At 55.2% G+C, this 19,661-nt stretch overlaps 1 protein-coding gene across 1 annotated transcript; it reads left to right on the forward strand.

The window, feature by feature from the left end:
* The first annotated feature begins 5,151 nt into the window (after positions 1-5,151).
* LZTS1 (leucine zipper tumor suppressor 1) lies at positions 5,152-17,662 on the forward strand. Its single transcript, XM_042835226.1, has 4 exons — positions 5,152-5,228; positions 14,211-14,629; positions 14,777-15,598; positions 15,852-17,662. The coding sequence occupies exons 2-4, from the start codon at positions 14,282-14,284 to the stop codon at positions 16,494-16,496; spliced, it is 1,815 nt and encodes a 604-aa protein (XP_042691160.1). The 5' UTR covers positions 5,152-5,228; positions 14,211-14,281; the 3' UTR covers positions 16,497-17,662.
* Positions 17,663-19,661: the final 1,999 nt, after the last annotated feature.

A 19,661-nucleotide genomic window follows, 5' to 3' on the forward strand; every position in this document is an offset into this window, starting at 1 on the left:
ATTATGGTTTGTAACAGACAGAGCTTAACAGCGGAGAGCGTTTGGTTTTATGGGCGCCATAAAGATGAGCGGCCTCACAGCTGGGAGAGAGCAAAACAAACTGGGCAGAAGCAGCGGGAGGGCATTGCAGCCCAACAGCAGGGCAAGGGGTGCCAGGAAAACCCAAAAACAGGGATCCCAAAGCCAGGGTCCCAAAGCCAACGGTCCCAAAGCAAGGATCCCAAAGCAAGGATCCCAGAGCCAGGATTCCAAAGGCAAGAGTCATACCCAAGGCCCAGTGCTGCAGGAGCTCTGCAAGCATCGTGCCAGGAGGAGCACTCCCCAGGTGTCTGTAAGGCTGGGAGGCTGAGCAGGAGGGTGACACGGTGTCAGGCCCGGCTGCAAATCCCTTTTATTGTGATAATTGCCAATGCTCCCGCTGCTGTGAAAATCAAATTACGCGGTGCAGAGATAAGGGTCCGACCCACGCTGAGGGAGGAAGGGGTGGTGGGGTGCGGGTGCATTTCAGCTGCTTATCACAGGGATGCAGAAAGGATGGAAAATACAAGCAGAGCAGCTGGGGGTGAGGTGACTTTTGCATTTCTTGTTGGGAATACGAAAAGGACCTGGGGATGATCGGTATCTCATTGCCACACTCGAGCTCTTTTGCTCCCTCTAAGATAAACGTTACCCTCAGCCCTTCCTCAATGCCAGCCTTGGCCCTCCTCCCCTTGGCCTGGAAGAGGTTTGATAAATGTTTAAGCAAAATGCTTCCAGCATGATGCGTGCTACGACACAGAGCCCTGAAACCACGACGCACGGGGATTGCACCGCGCCGCTCCGCTTGCACAGATGCCCTCTGCAGCCACTCCATCCTCAGCTGGGCTGATCATCGCTGCTTTGCCCTGGGAATTTTTAATTGAAACAGCCCCTTGGAAAAACAGCCCATATGTCTGCTGTTCCGGAGAGCAGCCGGCTGCTGGCAGGAGCTGCTCAGTGATACCCCATGGGAGAAGTCAGCTTCGTGAGCAGGGTTTGCAAACACAGCACTGCGCTGTGCCACACTGCTGCCTGGCGGCCCTGACCCCACCACAGCTGCTCTCATCCTCAGCCCCAGGAGAAAATGGGAAACAAACTTAAAAAGCACATCCCTTCTCGTTTCCTTCCCTCTGTCTCCTGGAGACGGCCCAGGCAGCCTTTGGTGCTTTTAGGATGGAGCAAAGGAGCATGGAGTTGTTCCCTCTTTACTCCCCTTTACTGCCTTTTTGTTCCCTTTTGCTCCCTTTGCTCCCATCCCCGATGCATGAGGTTGCACAGAACTCCACTCCTCACAAAGCCCTCAGCACAAGCAGAGCATCCTCAGGAAATCTGCTCAGGAAAGGCACAGGGAGCCCCAAAGCAGAACTCTGAGGGGTGATGTAACCACATTTTCCTCCTCAAAGCTCCAGGATGAATTATTTAGACATGCAAGCAGCAGCTCTGCTGAATTATTGAGGGGGATTTGGGTTTGGAGGCTGATGAAGCAGAAGCAAACGGAGCTGAGCTCTGTGCTGAATAGTCCCCAGAGGAAGCTGGGTCCTTTTTTTCTTATTATTCCCCCCATGCTCAGTACAAAATCCTAAGCACTAGAAACTTTGTTTGCTTTCAGAGCCCCTGCAGTGAAATGGTGCTAAAGAGGAATCCCTATTGCAAGAGACCTGGGCTGGGAAAGCAGGACCTGGCAGTGTGACCAGCACAGATCCTCAGATTAACACCACAGATCAATACTGAGAAGCCATGCAATAACATACCCATGTTTTGCAACATTGTCGGGCAGGGAGAAGCTGCTTTGTTTAACTGCAAAAGCAAACTTTGCTTTGAGGCTCTGGGGATGTGGTCTGGACTTGTCTCTGTTTTAGCATCGAGTAAAAGAAGAAGCTGCGGAGCGACCAAGGAGCTGAGAAATGGATGAGCTCTTATCATTAATTTTAATGGGAAAGGAACGGATGAATCCCAGAAGTGGGAGAGGAAATTTAAGGCTGTCTTTACGAGCTCAGCTGTGATACCATTTTCTCATGACCTTTGGTCTGTTTGTTACTGCTAAACTGCCTGGGAGCGAAACCCCTGAGCACAACGCAGTGGAATCAGGGTCTGAACGGGGCTGGGGTTGAAACTCAGCCTTCATCTCCGCTGATGAGAGCACTGCTGGGCTGGGAGAGCCGTGCTAAGCTCAGTGCTCAGCACAGCTGCCATTGGGAGTGCTGAGCGTGGTCCTTGCCCTCCCTGTGCTGCCCAGGTTGGGTTCCTGCACAGCTGCTCAAAAACCACAAGCTGAAGTTCCTCTGGAGCACCACGAGGGTTCGGTTCCTTTTCCCATCCTTGCTTCCAGTATTGCTTCCTAGGTCTGTAGGGAGAAAAGCCATTAAATACACCTACTTCTTGATTTTAGTGCTGATCTTATTCTCTTGTAGTTCCCTTAAATTGGCACAAGCTTTTTTTTATTATATTATACCTAATTTCAATGGATTTGTAAATAATCTGTTAGCAAAAACAACAACAACAACAACAAAAACCAAACCCGCTTTATGATTACTGCTTATCTTTCAACCTAAAAAGGAAATAGGACTTGTATTCACCCTACAAAATCACTTAGGGACTCAGGGCTGTGTAGGGGCAAGTATGCAGGAGGGTGAACAGCAGCATCTGCCCAAGCAATGGCTGGGAGTGCCAATGATCCATGCAATGATCCCTGCAATGATCCTTGCAATGATCCCTGCAGTGATCCCTGCAATGAGTCCTGCAATGAGCCATGCAATGAGCCCTGCAATGATCCTTGCAATGAGCCCTGCAATGAGCCCTGCAATGAGCCCTGCAATGAGTCCTGCTCCACGAGTGCCCTTTGCTGCTCTTCCCCAAGCTGCCTCATGCTGGGAAAGATTCCATGTGGCTGAGAGGTGAGGTGGCCCCACGAGTCAGACTCGTTTGAGGGGGTGAGGGCACAGCAGCTGGGACGAGTGCTGGCTTGTGCAGGACGGATGGGTCGGGGAGGGCAATTTACAGCCCAGGAGGAGCTGCAGCCAATGGGGCTGCCATGTCAGGGGGACAGCGAGGTGACACAGCATCCCTCCTCCAGGAGAAGGGCTGCACGCTGAGCTCCATCACTGCCCAATCTGCCCCAAGTCAGGACGATTCCTGAAAAGCTGCAGACACAACCGCTGCCCCATCTGGTACAGATAACTTCTTGGCTTCGCTGCCTTGTTTTGTTATGACTTACTGTAGAAACATGAAGCCCCATTCGCACAAAAATGAATCGTAATTCTTTTTTATGCCTTTTTCCCTTGACTGAAATCCTGTTAAATCATTCCTCTGCACTCACAGGAATACACTTTTCTTCTTCTCTTTCTTCTCCATCTCCTTCTTCTTCCTCTCTCCAATTTCTCGCTCCTAAAATAGCAAATTCCAGCTGACTGCTTTCAAGGCAACGAGGCGCCTGCAGGATTGTGGGAGCATTGCTCAAATCAGCAGAGAAACTAACGAAGCTGCCAGGAAACAATATTAAAAAAAGACAGGGTTGGGGGGGGAGGGGGTGGATCTCATCTGTCATAAATCAAAGCGCTGCGGTCTGAGCGGAGCTGAGCCCTCATTGCTGTTCTGCTCCACCCCGTTGCTGCACCTCTCCAACACCTGAGCACGGGGCTGGGCTGGGGCAGAGCTCACCTCTCCGGTTTGCAGTGTTTGCAGCGTGTGAGCAGGGACTGAGCAAAGCTTGGCACGCAGCCTGGGCTGTCCTTGAGCTGTGCCAAAGGCAGCGCCAGGAGTCTGCTCTCATGGGATGCCGTGGGCAGATGGGAGCACAGTGCGCAACCGCTTTGGGACTGACTTCATCCCTGGCCATGAGGCTTTAGCAACGAGCTGGTTTGTTTGCTGTTGCCCCCAACCCATTTCTCGCGTTGACACAAGGTTGGGGACCCACTTGTTGCTCCCTCATGCCGTTCTGGAGCAGCCTTGCTCGTTGCACACCTGGATGAGATGCAGCCACTCAGCTCCGTGCGTGGGGCAAGTTCCGATGTGCTGCCAGTCAGTGTGTGCATTCCTGAGTGCTGTGTCAGCCTGAGGCACGGCCAGCAGGCAGAAAAGCTGCCCCAGGTGGGATGAGATGAGTGACCCAGGGAACAAGGAGGAAGCAAACAGATCTACCCAAGGGAAGACGGAGAGGAGGGATGTGGGAATGTAACCAAGCCTGCAGCACAGCTCTGGCCACAGTGGAAGAAATCAGTGCTGGAAAAATCTTCGGGGAGGAGATTTAGCACAGCTGCTCAGATTTTTTTCTGTAGAGCATCCCTCCCCACCATCCAGCGTGAAAGAGGAGGTCAGGAGTTCTCAAGGGCCTGATTCCACAGTCTGCCCCATGGCACAGTAATTCCCAGCTCTCTGCCTGCCTGTGCTGACCTCAGCTTGCTGTGTTTGGGGCAGTTTCGCTGCCTGAAAGTCAGGTTGGGCACAGATCCCTGCCAGGCCCAGCACTGCAGGAGCCAGAGTGGCAGTGGTGTGCATGTTGCAGAAGCTCAGCTCCTCACGTCCTGCATTTATTTGCCTTTCCACTCAGTAAATGCATGCAGATGGGCATGTATGAACCTTTATGGAAGGGGTTGTTTGTAGAGCCAAAGCCACTTCACTGAGCATCGGGCTGAGCAAGGCGAGGCTGCTCTGCCACTGCTGGGCAGCTTGGCCGGCCCTGAGTCCGTTGGAGCTGGTGCAGATCTACAGGTACCGTGCCTCAGTTTCCCCTCCCAACTTTTAGGCAGCTCTGGCCGCGGCCCCACAGCTCAGTTTCCTGTATCTGAGGATGGGGAATGTGGCTGGGGAATGGTGCGATCCAGGCCGAGAGAAAGCGGAGTCTGCCCTCCCAGCCGCTGCCCTGATGGAGGTCGAGCAGAGCTGCACGCCCCGCTGCCGGCTGCTGCTCGGAGGTCCAGGCTCTCCACGGTGCCAGGCGCTCAACCCGAGCACCTCTTGTCCTCCTTTAACCCCTTCCATGCACCAAGACTGGGGAGCAAAGCAACCTATCCCTCCCCGAACGCCCTGCGCCGGCCGTGGGGCGGGGGGAGGTGGGGGCACGGCCGGGACACAAAGGCCGGGGGATGCAGCGGGGCGGGCCGATGCGCGGGGCTCCGGGCTCCTCCTCCTCCTCCGCCGCCTCCGAGCGGGGATGCTGCTGCCGGGCACGCACCGGGAGCCCCGCGGAGCTCTGCGAGCTGCGGCCACCCGAGGTGGGAACCCATCGGGACCGGAGGCTGTGCGGGGGGACGGGGAGCCGTCGGGGGACGGGGAGCTCCGGGGAGGGGGGCGGAACGGAGCGGAGGGGTTTGCGGCGCGGGGGAAGCGGGCGGCCCCGCACGGCGGCGAGCATCGCTCCCAGCCGTGAGCTTCGGGGTTCGGGTACCCCCACGTCCGTGGGGTTTCCTGCGGGTGTCTCCGGCCCCGTAACGCGAGCGCGGCCCCGGTTGCGCGCACCCCTCCGCGGCTGCTGTGCTCGGCTCTGCCTCATCTCTTCCATCCGAAGAGTGGCAAACTTCAAGGAGAGGGGGAACCGTGCGTGCTCAGCACCTCGGGTCGGGCTGCTGCTGGCTGTACAGCCCTCGAGCTCTTTGGGAAACGTGCAGATGGAGGTCTATCTGCCTTCGGTTTGTTGTGAGCATCGAGCCGTGCTGGCGTCGGATATTATTTGCTGGGGGAACACGGGGAGAGCGTATGGGCGGCGTGGGTGCAGAGGGCTGCTGTGAGGGAGGCTGTGGTTTGTGCAGGTGCTGGGTTCTCCCGTGAGCGAGGGCTGATGGTGTCAGGATGCTGAGTGCGAGCCCGCAGCTGGGCACTGCCGGTCGTGTGTCAGCCTTTCCTTGTGCCGGTGCTGTCCTCTGTGTGTGTGTGTGCACGTAAATGCACGGAGGAGGTTACGGCTGAGCAGAGGATGCAGTGCTCTCAGATCCTGGAAAGCCAGCGATTCATCTCTGCCCTTAAAAACGGAGCTCAGGCACTCGTTGCTGTGGCTGTGGCAAGCTTGGGTCTTCCCTTCTCACCAGCTCCACAGGGCCTCACAGGGACAGCGTTCAGCCCCAGCGCTGCACTCCCATCTTCCCTGGGAGTTTGCACCTGGCTGTCTCCGAAGGGCAGGATACCCACAGGGACTCTCCTTCTCCAGGTTCAGGAGTATTTATCTGCTCATTGGTGCAACTCCCAGTGGGACCAACACACATTTGTTGACCCAGGGATGTGGAGAAGCCCCAACCTGTACCCCCATCGCTGACCTCCCCTGGTCCCATCTGCATCACTGCTGCTGGGCACTCTGTTTGGTTTCCTGTTGTTCCCTTTGGCTGACCCCCCAGCAGTGCTGTGCCCCATGCTCCTCCTCACCACTGCACACCAGTCTGAAGGCCTTTTGGTGCTGACAAATGAGCTGAGACCTGGGAACTCAGCACAGGGAGCAGCACCTGACCCATTTTCCTGAGGACGCTCGTGTTCGTGCAGCAGTTCCTATGGTTGTCCAGATTCTTCCGGAGAGCTTGTTTTCCTCCTTGAAAGCTGCAGCAAGTGCAACACGAGCAGGAAACAAAGTCTGTGCTATCAGTCTCACTGATAGCATCGCTCCAGACGCCAACGAACCTTCCTTTTGAAATAATCAGCACGAGAGCCTGCCTGGCTGCCTGCCCCCAGCCTACCCCGCCAGCTGCGCTCACGGCCATGGGCTCACACCTCCATCCAGCCCAGGACCCGCAGAGCCCCCCTTGCCATTAATCACCGGGGCCATTAATCAGCGGGACAAAGAATTACAAAAGCAAAAAACCATCGGCGCAAGCAATCAGCGGAGGGGGCAATTAATGGCAGCTGCAAAAGTGAGCTCGGGAGCACAATCGGGAGCTGCGGGGGATGCTCGTGGCTCCCACTGGGCTCTGTGTGCCCCCAGCTGTGCTTCTATTGACCCCTCCTCCCGGCACCGGGGCTGCTAAATCAGTCCTGAGCCGTTCCTACCACCCACCCCTTAGTCACTCTTCCTTGGCACTGCAGAGAGGTGGGAGGCGAATGAATTTGAGGCTCAGGGAAAGGAGATTTCAAGAAAAGGGATGGGTGTAAGGAACCAACAGGCAGAGCAGGCAGCCCATACAGACAAGGGCAGACCCAGCCCCAAGCAGAGGGACATGGGAAAGGGACACCAGCAGATGCTGGGATGCAGGCTGGGACATCCCAGAGCTTCTGTCCCATCTCGTCCCTCCTCACTCCCATGATATCGTTCACCCTCAATCGCTGTTTTCCCCTCCTGAAAAGCCTTTATTTGCTGCAGGCAGGTACAGTCACGCTCAGCACACACTCAGGTGAGGCATCTGAGGCATTCAGGAGGTGGGCAGCCACCAAGCAGGCTCTGTGCAACCAGGAGCAGAGGGCTGGAGCAGCTCCCCACCTCTTTTGGGACCATTCAAAAACCCATCTCCATCTGCAGCAGTGAGCGCTCCCTGTCCCCCCCCCCAACACCCCAAAGTGTTGTGTGGATAAGTGTGACAATAGCACTGCTGCAACAAACTGCTGCTAAAGCCCCTGAATGCTGCATGCACTGATAAATAGTTCTGCTGGAGGTGCTGAAACCCCTCTGCCCAATTCACCATTGCCGTCTGGGGGCTGTGAGCTGCTGCAGGGCTGCAGGCAGGCGGCAGTGGGCAGGAGCAATGCGGGTGGTTGGGGCTGAGTTAAAAATAGCAGGGAATGCATGAAGGTTTGGCACGTGGGTCACAGAGGATTTCCTGCAGGGGCTGTTTGCCAGCAATGGGTGTTAAGAAAAGGGCCCCCTAGAACAGGAAGGCTCAGTGGGTTGGTTGTGGAAGTGCTGGGTGTGTGCACGTGTGGCCATTGCTTTGTTAGGGAGGGGAAAAAAACAGGAGCAAGGGGCACTCTGTTACACAGGCAGGGTTGGGATGCTGTACTTGCAGCACCCTGCAGCTGGGAGCTCTGGGCAGCAGCGCTGTGTTCAGATCTTCCTCTTCCTCCTTCAAAGTTCTCCTCTTGAGCTAAAAGCAATCTCTGTTATCCTATTGCAAGGCCTCTCCAAGGCAGCTCCTTCCAGCAGAGGGTAGCAATGCATGAGCATGCTGCCCTACTTGGGATAAAGGGGTTCTTAATTATTTGTTAGGGATCCTCTCCTTTGGAGCAAGCATCTCCCTCCCGCTGCACAGCGGCATTTTGTTGAGGTTTCCTGCATGCAAAAGGGAGAAATGCATCCACTTCCAATCCTGCAGAAGCAAAGAGAATGGTGTCAGAGGGAAAGTTGGAAGGCGTATCTCAATATTTCATTGCCTTTCAGCAAAACATCAGCCGTAACAGCAGCAAAAGGCAGAGCTGTACCACAGGAGTGCCCCTCTGAAATGCAAGCGGCTGTGTTTATTTTTTTTAACAATTAAACGCCATCTCCATCAGCCACTTGTGGATGATCTTATTTAAAGGTTAATTGAATATTCCTTGCAACTTTGATGTGCATTTCTCTTTGGAGAGAGCTGCTCCATTTGGCAGCCAGGCATTAAAAGGGTGGAATGCGCAATGGGCCAATTTGGGAAAAAAAAGAGGAGGAGGGAAATAGGAAGCGAGAAATGAATTTGCCTTTTCTTTTCCCTTCTGTGGCTGCTGCACTGAAGCAGTTGAGCAGGGCAGGGATGGGGGAATGTAATGCTCTGGAAAGCAAAAGGAGCTGAAGGAGATGAGCAGGCAGAGGCAGCACAGCAGATGCTCTGCACGGCAGGGACGGAGCCTGGCTTGTTGTCAGCAGGCAGAAGTTGCCTTTTCTCAGCTCCCTGTTGGCTGAGCACTGCGTGGGGTACAAAAATACCCAAAATGAGAGAAATCACAGCACAACTGGTACTGCAGACAGGGAAGGATGGTGCAGAAGGAGTGCGTGCCTTTGCTCTGGAGCTTGGGTGCTGGGAAGGTGATGTGGGCTTAACACAGAGAGCCTGGGTTTTGGTGGCAGACATGAAGTCCTACCTTAAAAAAATTCTTTCCCTGATACTCAGCCTTCTTGCTAAGCTCAAGGGTTGAGAGTGCTATCCAGGTCAGTTATTTCCCCTCCCAGCACTTAGCAGAGCACCCAGAAAATGTGGATTTGCTTTTGTAGCCCCAAAAGGTGCTCAAAGCCCATGGGAGGGGAAGGGGCAGCAGCATGGAGGCAAGGAGGGCTCCTGGCTGCTCCTCTGCCTGCTGAAGGGGGGGAGGCAAGAAGAGCACTGCAGATGGAGCCTGGTCTCCATGGCAGCCCGCAGCTCCAGTTCTAAATTTTTCCCTGTCCATGGAGAGGATGCTTCTCCTCTGTGTGCTCTGGGGGGGGAGGGGGGCTACAGCAGAAAGAGCCTCAGTTTGGGTTGTTTTGGGGTTGTTTTTTTTTTTTTTTTGGCAGTTTGAGGGAATGGGAGAAACCCTTGGTGCTCCCACTTTGGCAGAACCCAGTGGGCAACAGACACCCCATCACTCATTCATGCTGTACCCACAATTGGGGGGGCAGAGGAAGATGCACGCAAAGCCCATGGAACGGAAAGCCTGGAGGAGCCGTATTTAGGGCACATCTCTGGTTACGTGAAGCTTTTGCTATTTCTGGCTGCATCCTTCGCATCAATGAGATCCTGGAAAAAGCTCACGGAAGACGTGTGGGACAGGCACTCTCTGCTGAGCTGTGGGGATGGAAGGACAGCATTCTGCACATCCCAACCAACGCTCAGGGGCACCTGCCAGGCGAGGCAGCCCCTTGCCAGCCCCCTTTTTTGGGTGCCCACCCCCTCCTCCATTCTCACACCCTGACAGATTGTGTTTTACAGGGTCGGAAATAGATGCGCGAGAAGGGGCCTCGCAGATCCCAAGTGAAAGCCATGCTCAGCTGTCACCCACCCCAGCACCAGCTGCCGGCCCCAGACGGTTCCCAAAATAAGCAGCCCACAGCTCCCAGGCACGGCGCGGCCGCTTCCCACCTGCCAACCCCGTAGGGCCCTCTCAACTCCCATCCAGGGGGTGCAAAATCCCCACCTCACAGCTCAATAGAAGAATCCTGGGTGCCACCAGACCTGAGCATTTCTGCGTTCCCAATTAGCAGGGCTTTAATTGCAGCATTCGTTGCTTGTTAGCAGGAAAAGCCAGATGCTCTTAGGAGTGAAGCGAGCTGAAAGGATCTTTCTCCCCACCCAAGGAATATTTAAGTATGTCTCATACAAACATTTCCTTTGTGCTGGGAACATGACTGTGGGGACATGTGGGTGCTGCTTGGCTGCTGATTCACCAACAAGTGCCAGGGTCCATCCATTATGGGAGCGGGGCAGAGCTGGAGCAGCTCAGGGAGCTCCTTTGTGGCACAGCTGAGGTTCTTTGTGCACGGCCAGGTGAAGGCTGGGAGATGGTCCTTCACCATGAGCTCACGTAGCAATGCTACAGGGCAGTGCATCCCTGAGCTGGGGAGCTCTGAGTGCAGTAGTGTAGGGCAGTCCCTTTGGGAGCCATCTCCTTTGGGCACCATCTTCTTTGGGCACCATTTCCTATGGGAACCAGCCCCTTGGGCACCAACATCCTTGCATACCAGAAATCAGAGCTTTTCCTGAGCCTAACTGCTTGCTGCAGCCATCCAGCACCAAGTTTGTCTTGCTCTTAAGTCCCTTGGGCTAGAGAGACAAATCTGTCACTTCTGTAGCCCACGCACCTGCCTGTGCTATTAGCGTAGGCAAACTGTCCAGTAAGCATTAGCTGCAGAGAAAGCACAAGGCTCTGCAGGAATGCAGACACTTGAAGTCCGGGCTCTGCTGACTTGTATTTCTGCAGGTTGTGCAATCGTCCCCAGCAGTGCAGGAGCCTCTCCCTGCCTCCAGCAGGGTTTCTGCTCAGAGAAACGCAGCGGCTTCCCCACATAGGGATCAGACAGAGTGAGAGGAGGCATTGCGCAGCGGGTGTTGAGTCAATATCCTCTCCAGCTCGCTCTGCCAATATGATTCATTGTTAATTCAAGAAATTCCTCTTAGCCTAGTACTGGGTTCCCTAATCGTGGCTTAATCCAGGCGCCTCAATGCCACCTACATCATCACACCAACGCCCATTAAGGCCACTTGTGGGCTCATCCTAGGTCAGGACCAGGCTGCACGCTACACAGGTACCTGCAGCTCCTTCTGCTCTTCCCAGTGCTGATGCTGAATTCTGCAGCAGAAATAAAGAGCACCTGAGACATTCTGCAGGACCTGGGTGCAAGGAAGCAGCACTCGGTGCTGCCAACGAGCTCCAAAGCGGGTCTGGATTTCTTTGTAGTTGCTCAATGCAACAAATCTTCACCTCCAGGAGCCCAGCTGCCAGGGGACACTGGCACAGCACATGCTACGGCTGCCACTCTGGCACTGAGCCCACCAAACCCTCTGCCAAAGGCACTGCTGGCTCCTCTAACAAGCACCAGCCAGGGGGTGTGAATTCTCCCAGTGTTCATTGAAACAACATTAAGTGTGATGGACTCCTGGGCTATTAGAGTGGATGTAACATGTAATTGAGGCTGGTTATTCTTCATCTGGAGTGTCCCCCTTCACTAATGGCAAATCAGGGCAGAACACATGGTGCGCGCTTTGTGAGCCCCGCTGCAATTCACTCGCTGCCTCCGATCAAAATGATCCCAATGAATGTCAATGAATGAGCAGGGGGACAATGAATTAGAGTGAATGAAAGCCTTGTCGTGGGGCCCTTTGCCAGCACCGAGCCACAATGCAGCATCACAAGGACAGCGGCTGCCTGGGCTGCGTTGAGTTCATTCCCATTAGCGCGATGAGGGTGAGGATCACGGGGTGGGGGCAAGGTCGGTGCTGCTGATGGGGCTCTCCAGGCCTTATAGCTGCCATTTCCATGGGGACCAATGTAAAGGGGTTGGAGGAGCTGGGCACGGGGAGTTGGGTTGGGCATAGGCATGGATATGCTCACCCCATGGATGCTCACACATGGTCTGTCCAGCTTCCTGGTTTGGTGTTTGCTAGCATTGAGGATGTGAGGTCAGCACTTTGCCTGAAATCCAAACCATTCAATCCCAGTTTTGGTTCCAGATCTCAATCCCAGCCCAGTGATGCTGCTCACTAAGTTTTGGATTGAGCTGCCTCTTCATGAAGTCGTTAATCAGATGCTCCAGGCAGCACGTGCATTGCTTTTCACCATAGAAATGCCCACGTTTCCCCCCCTGGGGCCACGTTCTGAGTGTCTCAAAGACCCAAATCATTGATCAAAACATGGGCACATCACCTGACAGTGATCAACAGAAAGAGGAAAGATGCTGCTCCCAGATCCAGGCTCTTGGCAGCTGCTGCTTCTGTTCCTGTGCTATCCGTGCACCTCCCAACTAACACCCAAATGTGTGGGCGCATCTGCACAGAAATGATGAATAATAATGTGAGAGGGAAAAAGAGTGGGCGAGAGGGTGCAGGGGAGAAGGAAAAGCTCAGATACTGGAGGGGAAGAACAGGATCAGCAGGGAAGGAGCGATGCTGCGAAGCCTGGAAAGGAACGAAGGCTCTCACTAAGGTGAGAGAAAGCAACTGCCCGTGAAAGCTTTGCAGGGAAGAGGGAAAGGCTTCAAAGAAGCCGTGCTGCCAGGAGATAAGATTAAATTCCTGCAATCTGCAGGGAGAGCTGCCCTCCTGCGCGTGATCGCGGGGCAGGCATGATTGGATTTTGGAAGGAATGTGGCATGCCATTCATTTTTTCCCCTCTTTCTGCAAAAAAATAAGAGCGGGTCCAACCTCAATTCATCCTATCTGGGCAGCCTGCACTGCTCACAGCACCACAAGCCCCTGCACGCAGCACTGCAGTTGCTGAGCACTGCATGGGATGTGCATGGTCCCCTGTAGGGCAATCCCCTGGCTCTGAGCACCACCCCGACCTTCACACTGCTGTGCTCCCATCCCGCTGCTTGCAGAGCCTTTTCCTTCCTGCTCACACTGTGTGCTGAATGCCAACACCTCCACAGCTTTCAAATTAAACCGACAGAGGGAAGGGGAAGAAAAAAGCCGTGCCTGACCCTCCCAGGCATGCGTGGGTTGGATGGAAACACCTCCTGCCAAGGGGCTGGAAAGTCCCAGCGCTCCCTCCCCAGCTGCAGGCACCCACAAATGCATGCAGATGCACACACAGTGCTGTTATCCCATTCCCTGCAGCAATATTTCCTCCACCGTTGTGCCTCTCACCCTGTAAAAATGAATGAACCCAAACTCATGGATCACTTCCAGTGCATCAGCATCCAGACGGGCTGCTGGCTCACTTCTCTTAATCTCCCCAAAAATGGATTTAGGGATTAAAGCGGATCTTCTGTCTTGCTGGGACTTTGGTTTGACACTTAATCAATGCGATTCCTCGGGGCACAGAGGAAAAGCAAAGAAATCAAGCTGAGGGATGGGCACAGGCTGCAGTTATCGAGCTCAGGGTGCAGAGGGGCCGGACAGAAAGCAGAACATGACAAAACATGGGGATAACATCGGAGCAGCTCCTACCCGGAAGGCAGTGAGGGTGCCCCAGTGCTCAGTGCTCTTGGCACCCCAGCGCAAAGCCAAACTATGCAGCACCCACAGCACCAAGCAGGGAAGCGTGCAGCAGGTTGCATGCAGCAGGTTGCATGCAGAGCAGAGCATGCTGCTTCCAATTGCTCACGCTCCCCAAGTGATTCAGCCATCAAACAATTCCTCTTTCTCTGACATCTTGCTGTGCAACCCAAATTTAGCTCACTTTGGTTATGCTCTCATACCCGCCCACCAGCAGCTTGTCCCCCTTCTCCCCACCTCACCCTTTAATTACCCCATGGAAGGCACATCTCCATGATCACCCAAGCATTGCGAGGGCCCCCAGGAGTCAGGATTCGATCCTTTTTTGCTTTTTTCCCCCTTAGCAAAGAGAATTAATGCTCTGCATACCTCTGAACGCCAATCACAATGCTCAGCACACACACAATGCCTCTCCTCTTCTTAAGTGCTGCACCGACATTAAGCTACATTAAGCGTAATTAAGCCTTGCAGCATCCCTTTTCAGGTGGGTTAAGAGGAGCACTGAAAATTGAAGAGGAATCGGGGAGAACAGGGTGATGAAGCACCCTCACGTGCGGGGGATGCCCTTTGCGTGACCCTTCCATGCTGTCAGTGTTACACCTCCAGGAGCAGCTCCCAGCGCTGGGTGCAGACTGCATCCCACCTCCACCCTGCGATGCTCACTCTGCTCTTTGCCTCCCGTAGGATTGCAGCTCCTGGGCACAGAGAGGGCTCTGCTATGATCACAGCCAGCTTGCCACCTGCCCGGCAGCAGCATGGGCAGTGTCAGTAGTCTCATCTCTGGCCACAGCTTTCACAGCAAGCACTGCCGTGCCTCGCAGTACAAGCTCCGTAAGTCGTCCCATCTGAAGAAGCTCAACAGGTACTCGGACGGGCTGCTTCGCTTCGGCTTCTCCCAGGAATCCGGACACAAGTCGGGTTCCAAAAGCAGCAAGAATGAGGATTTCTTTTACATCAAAGTCAGCCAGAAGGCACCCGGTCCCCACCGCACGGACTACACCGCGCTGGGCAGCTCGGAGCTGGGCCAGGCTGGGAGCAGCGGGATGGACTTTGGGACACCCACACCGCAGAAGCTGATGCCTTTCCCCAGCCAGCTGGAAGTGGTGAGGAGGGGAGACGGGGCCCTAAACACATGGCTCCCTGCCCTATGGGGTGCTTGGGGTGGTCACCTTTGGGGTTTATGGCAGGGCTTTGGGGGGGCAGAAGGGATGGGGGTGGGTTTATGCTGATGGGCTCTGCTCTTCCCCCAGGGTGTGGAGAAACCCACGGCACGACCCACCGCCTTCAAGCCAGTACTGCCCCGCTCCAGTGCCGTCCTCCACTCAACCCCAGAGAATGGAGCTCACCTCCCCACACAGCTTCACCCCCTGGACAAAGGCAAGGAGCAGGAGCTGAAGCCAGCGCTGTGCTCAGGAGGGCTGTCTGACTCAGGCAGGAACTCCATGTCCAGCCTGCCCACCCACAGCACCAGCAGCAGCTATCAGCTGGACCCCATCGTCACCCCCGTGGGGCCCATCAGCCGCTTCGGGGGCTCTGCACACAACATCATGCAGTGTGCCATCATCCAGGACAGCAACATGATGAGCCTCAAGGCCATGTCCTTCTCCGACGGTGGCAACAAGATCCTCAACCCCAGCAAAGCCCCCCAGCACCGCGCCGCCGAGAAGACTGCGTGCATCCGCTCGCCCATCTCCACAGATGAGTCCACCATCCAGGAGCTGGAGCAGAAGCTGCTGGAGAGGGAGGGAGAGCTGCAGGAGCTACAGCTGAGCTTCGAGGAGAAGGAAGCCAGCTCCTGCCAGGTGTATGAGGAGAAGCAGCGGCGCTGCAAGGAGGAGCTGGAGGGGCTCAAGCAGAAGTGCAACAGCAAGCTGAAGCAGAGCTCGCAGAAAACCCAGCGCACACAGCAGGTCCTCCAGCTTCAGGTGTTCCAGCTGCAGCAGGAGAAGCAGCAGCTGAGGGAAGAGCTGGAGAACCTCATGAAGGAGCAAAATTTGCTGGAGACCAAGCTGAGGTCCTACGAGAAGGAGAAGACAAGCTTTGCACCAGCGCTGGAAGAGACCCAATGGGAGGTAAGGCCCAGGGGCACAGAGCTGTGGTGCAAAGGTGTGCATGGGAGGGGTGGCAGCAAACCCTGCAGCTTTTCTCCATTAGTATCCACACCATTAGCAGCCCCTCTGGTGCTGGATGTAGTAGCTGGCTATCAGGCCTTGGCAGGGGTCAGAACCTGACGGTCTTTGAGATCCATTCCGAACCAACCATTCAATGATTGTGTGATAATCTCAGTGTGACTAGAGCCCTAATGTGAGCGCTATCTTCCCCCAGGTGTGCCAGAAGTCAGGGGAGATCTCCCTGCTGAAGCAGCAGCTGAAGGAGTCCCAGACCGAGCTCACCACCAAGACCACTGAGATCCTCAGCCTGAAGGCACAGCTGAAGGATGTGAGGGCCAAGATGGAAGGGCTGGAGATGAAGACCCAGGACCTGGAGGGCTCCCTGCGCACCAAAGCCATGGAGCTGGAGGTGTGTGAGAATGAGCTGCAGCGCAAGAAGAACGAGTCTGAGCTGCTGAGGGAGAAGGTCAACCTGTTGGAGCAGGAGATAGTGGAGCTGCGGGCAGAGATGGCCATGCTCCGGGCGCAGCTGAGCGATGCCACCCGGCCCAGTGAGGTGCAGGCATTGCAAGGTGAGGTGGAGAGGCTGCGGGCTGAGCTGCAAGCTGAACGGGACAGCAACGAGCAGATGAGCTCCAGCTTCCAGCAGGAGCGGCAGACGTGGAGGGAGGAAAAGGAGAAGGTGATCCACTACCAGAAGCAGTTGCAGCAGAGCTACCTGCACATGTACAAGAGGAACCAGAACCTGGAGAAGATGCTGCAGCAGCTCGCGGCGGGGGAGGATGGCAAGGAGCCCATTGAGCTGGACATCCCCGGCGCTGACGTGCCCTACGAGGACATCATAGCCACTGAGATCTGACCCCACTCCTCTTCCTTGTACTGTTTGATGAGCCATGTATTTATTCAGAGGAGCCAGCGTCCGGCCAGCTCCTCACTGCTGCCTGTTGTGTTCGAGGCCAACAAGCCACTCGTGCCAATGGTGACGTCCTGCAGCCCCTCCCTCTCCCCCTGACCCTTATAGGACCGGCAATGAGGGCAAACAGGGAATGGGACTTGGGCAAATGCTCGGTAGTGGGATGATGCCCTTGGCCCCAGCTTCCTGCTACAGCCTGGACAGGGTATAGAGCTGCTCTCCCCCGTTATTTATGGACCCCACGTGACCCACTCCGGCCCTCCAGCTCCTGCAGTGCCTCGGGGAGGACCCTGCACACATGCACTACTTCACACCCATGGGAGCAACCCTCAGTGCGCAGGGATGGTGCCTTCCAGCTCCAGGGAGCAGAGGTTGGGATGACCCAGACATCAGGAGGGGATATCTATTTTATACAGAAAATCCAGAGTTAACGCTTCCTGCCTCCTCCCTGTCTTCTTAGAATCACAGCAACCAAAAATGCATTTTTTTTCCCCGTTCTCCCATCACAGCAGTCACACAGCCCCAGCCTGAGTCCCCACCCCATTACCAGCACCCACGTATCACCACTCGCTGCTGGCCATACATCCTTCCTCCCACCACCGTGAGCAGGATGAGCTCCTCCCTGCCACGAAGCACGGGGGCACTCCTAGCACAACCCAACACCCCTCACCCACAGATGTGACCCACAGAAACCAGTCTGTGCCTTCTGCACTGCTCAGCAACCACCACGTCCCCACCGAGCCCACGGCTGAGTCCCGAGGTTGCAGATCAAGGACCCTCACCCACGCCAGAGCCCCTCTCCCATGGGCTCCCCACCACAGGAGCAGAGCTCAGCACCCCCCAGCCCCACACCAGCCCCCACCATCCCAACCCCTCATCCCCAGCACTCAATGCTGTATGATGTGATCGCCCAGAGGTGCCCACTGCTGCCTTTGCACAACGCTGTGTGTGACCGTGAGCATTGCAGGTGTGTGAGATGTGTGAGCTGGCAACCGGCCGGCCACAGCCTGTACAGATAATTATTATTTTTCTGCAGGTTATATTTGTTTGTTTGTATTATTTGTTGGTTCTTTTTTTTTTTTTTGATGTTATCTCCAGTGACTGATGTAAACTACTGGTTAATTTTATGGTTTTATTTATAAATAATTTTTTTCAAACTCATCTCTGTGCTCTGCAGGGGTCTCCAGGCAGCGGTCAGAGCATTTCCACCACATCCCTAGATGGCACATCATCCACCAACCAATAAGAGTCATTCATCTCAGCATCACCAAGGTCCCTTCTGAGCCATCCTCCCACACGGCCCTGCTCACCTCCAGCCCTTTGCTAGGTGGGCTGCCCTGTGCTCTGCTTAGCTGGGATAACTCATGCACAGAAAAGCAGCAACTTGCTGCAAGCATAGAAAGGAGAATACAAAACTCCTGTGCTCTGCAACGGGTTGGTTTTCATTTCCAGAGCAGCCTCTCTGTGAAAACAGGTGGAGATCACAGAATGGCCAGGGTTGGAAGGGACCTCAAGGATTGATCATGAATCTCCAGCCCCCTGCCACACACAGGGCCACCAACCTCCACATTTAATAGCAGACCAGGCTGCCCAGGGCCCCATCCAACCTGGCCCTGAACACCTCCAGGGATGGATGGGGCATCTGCAGCCTCTCGAGGCAGACTGTTCCAACCCCTCATCTCTCTCTGTAAAGAGCTTAGAAGTGATACAGGGCACACAGCCCAGTCAAAGTCAAGGGAGTGTTTTGACTGTAACACATTGTTTTCCCCTTCCAACTGGGAGGAGGAAATAACATCACAGAAAGCTGGGGGCATCCTCTGCTGCATTGAGGAGCAGTGAGCCCTGGTGACACTGGTGGTAAGCAACACAGCACCGGTGTGTGCTGGGGACAAAGCAGCAGCAATGGTTCCGTGCAGGACTGCAGGTTGCTGTGGGGTTGGTGCTTCCCATTAGCTCTGCCCCAGCTGCTCGAGCCTAACCCAGTTCAACAGAAGGAGCCAGAATTAGCTGTTGAACGAATCAGCAGATGGAAATAAGCTTCGAGAGAGAGGAAAGCTGATTTACATCTTTTCTTAACACCTCGGTGCCACTAGGCCACTTTTCCGCTATGGAGGGGGCGGGCCCCCCCCCTCAGTCAGACCCAACATCCCAGCAGAGACACGACCGGAGCTGCCTTTGAAAGAGCAATTAGCCCGAACCGCCCCGCACACAGGGCGAGGAGGCAGAGCTGCTTTTGATGTGCAAATCCCCCGCAGCAGCTCCCGCACCGGCCTGCCTCGCATCTGCTGCTCCGAGGGGCAGTGGCCACTGTTTGCTCTGCAGCGAGGCAGCAGCTGCCGTGGGGCTGAGGCTGAAACCGGGGGGTAGAGGGGACGGGACCCCCAGGCAGTCCTCATTAGTCATTGCTGAAGAGGGAAATACTGTGTAAATGCACCGAGGCAGCAGCTGTGAGATCAGCACGTCCCATTTAGCATGGTACCTGCTGTCACCGTGCCATGAAATATTGGGTTGTTTGTTCAGCTCCTTTTGTTCCCAATGCAAAGCATCCCTCACCTGCAGGGACTGCTCTGACCACCACTGCTCCTGCTGCGGGGTTCCTAAAGCACGAGGACACCTCTCTCCTCATGTCCCAAGTGCCTCTTTGCTCCCCCTTGTTTTCTTACCTGTAGGAACAGCTCTGTTCTCAGCACAGTGCTAAAATAGCTACACGGTGCTAAAATAGCTGTGCTGCAAGCCCCAGCCTGCTCCCAGGGCCTCGGGCTGAAACTATTTTTGTTCTGCTGCACTATTTGCTACCTGGGAGCTGCCTGTCTGCAGGATCTGCTGGTTTTCTCCAGCAGCTGGGGAGCTGCAAAAGGGGAAGGCGAGGATCTCTGCCCAGCAGGCTCTGGCCTCACAGCACAGCCTGGCTGCCCCTGTGCATGAGGGCAAATCTAAACTGGATACTGTCACCAAAGCTCTGCCAGGCAAATGTACCCCATTAAAGCAGGAAGTAAGGCTGAAATAACTCACACAGGTCAGAGCTGAAGAGTCCCAGCAGGCTGCTTTAGTGCCTCTAAGCACAGCCCTTGATCTTAGAAAGCCAAGAGAAGGCAAAGCAGCCCTGCCCCG

The sequence above is a fragment of the Centrocercus urophasianus genome, unplaced genomic scaffold (assembly GCF_019232065.1).
Source record: "Centrocercus urophasianus isolate 14NV4802_14NV808 unplaced genomic scaffold, USGS_Curo_1.0 seq_50, whole genome shotgun sequence".
Lineage (NCBI taxonomy): Eukaryota > Metazoa > Chordata > Aves > Galliformes > Phasianidae > Centrocercus > Centrocercus urophasianus.

Coding starts and splice junctions, on each gene's coding strand:
- LZTS1 (XM_042835226.1), top strand. CDS start 14,282: ATGGGCAGTGTCAGTAGTCTCATCTCTGGCCACAGCTTTCACAGCAAG. Junction 14,630..14,776: donor TCCCCAGCCAGCTGGAAGTG/GTGAGGAGGGGA, acceptor CTCTTCCCCCAG/GGTGTGGAGAAACCCACGGC. Junction 15,599..15,851: donor TGGAAGAGACCCAATGGGAG/GTAAGGCCCAGG, acceptor ATCTTCCCCCAG/GTGTGCCAGAAGTCAGGGGA.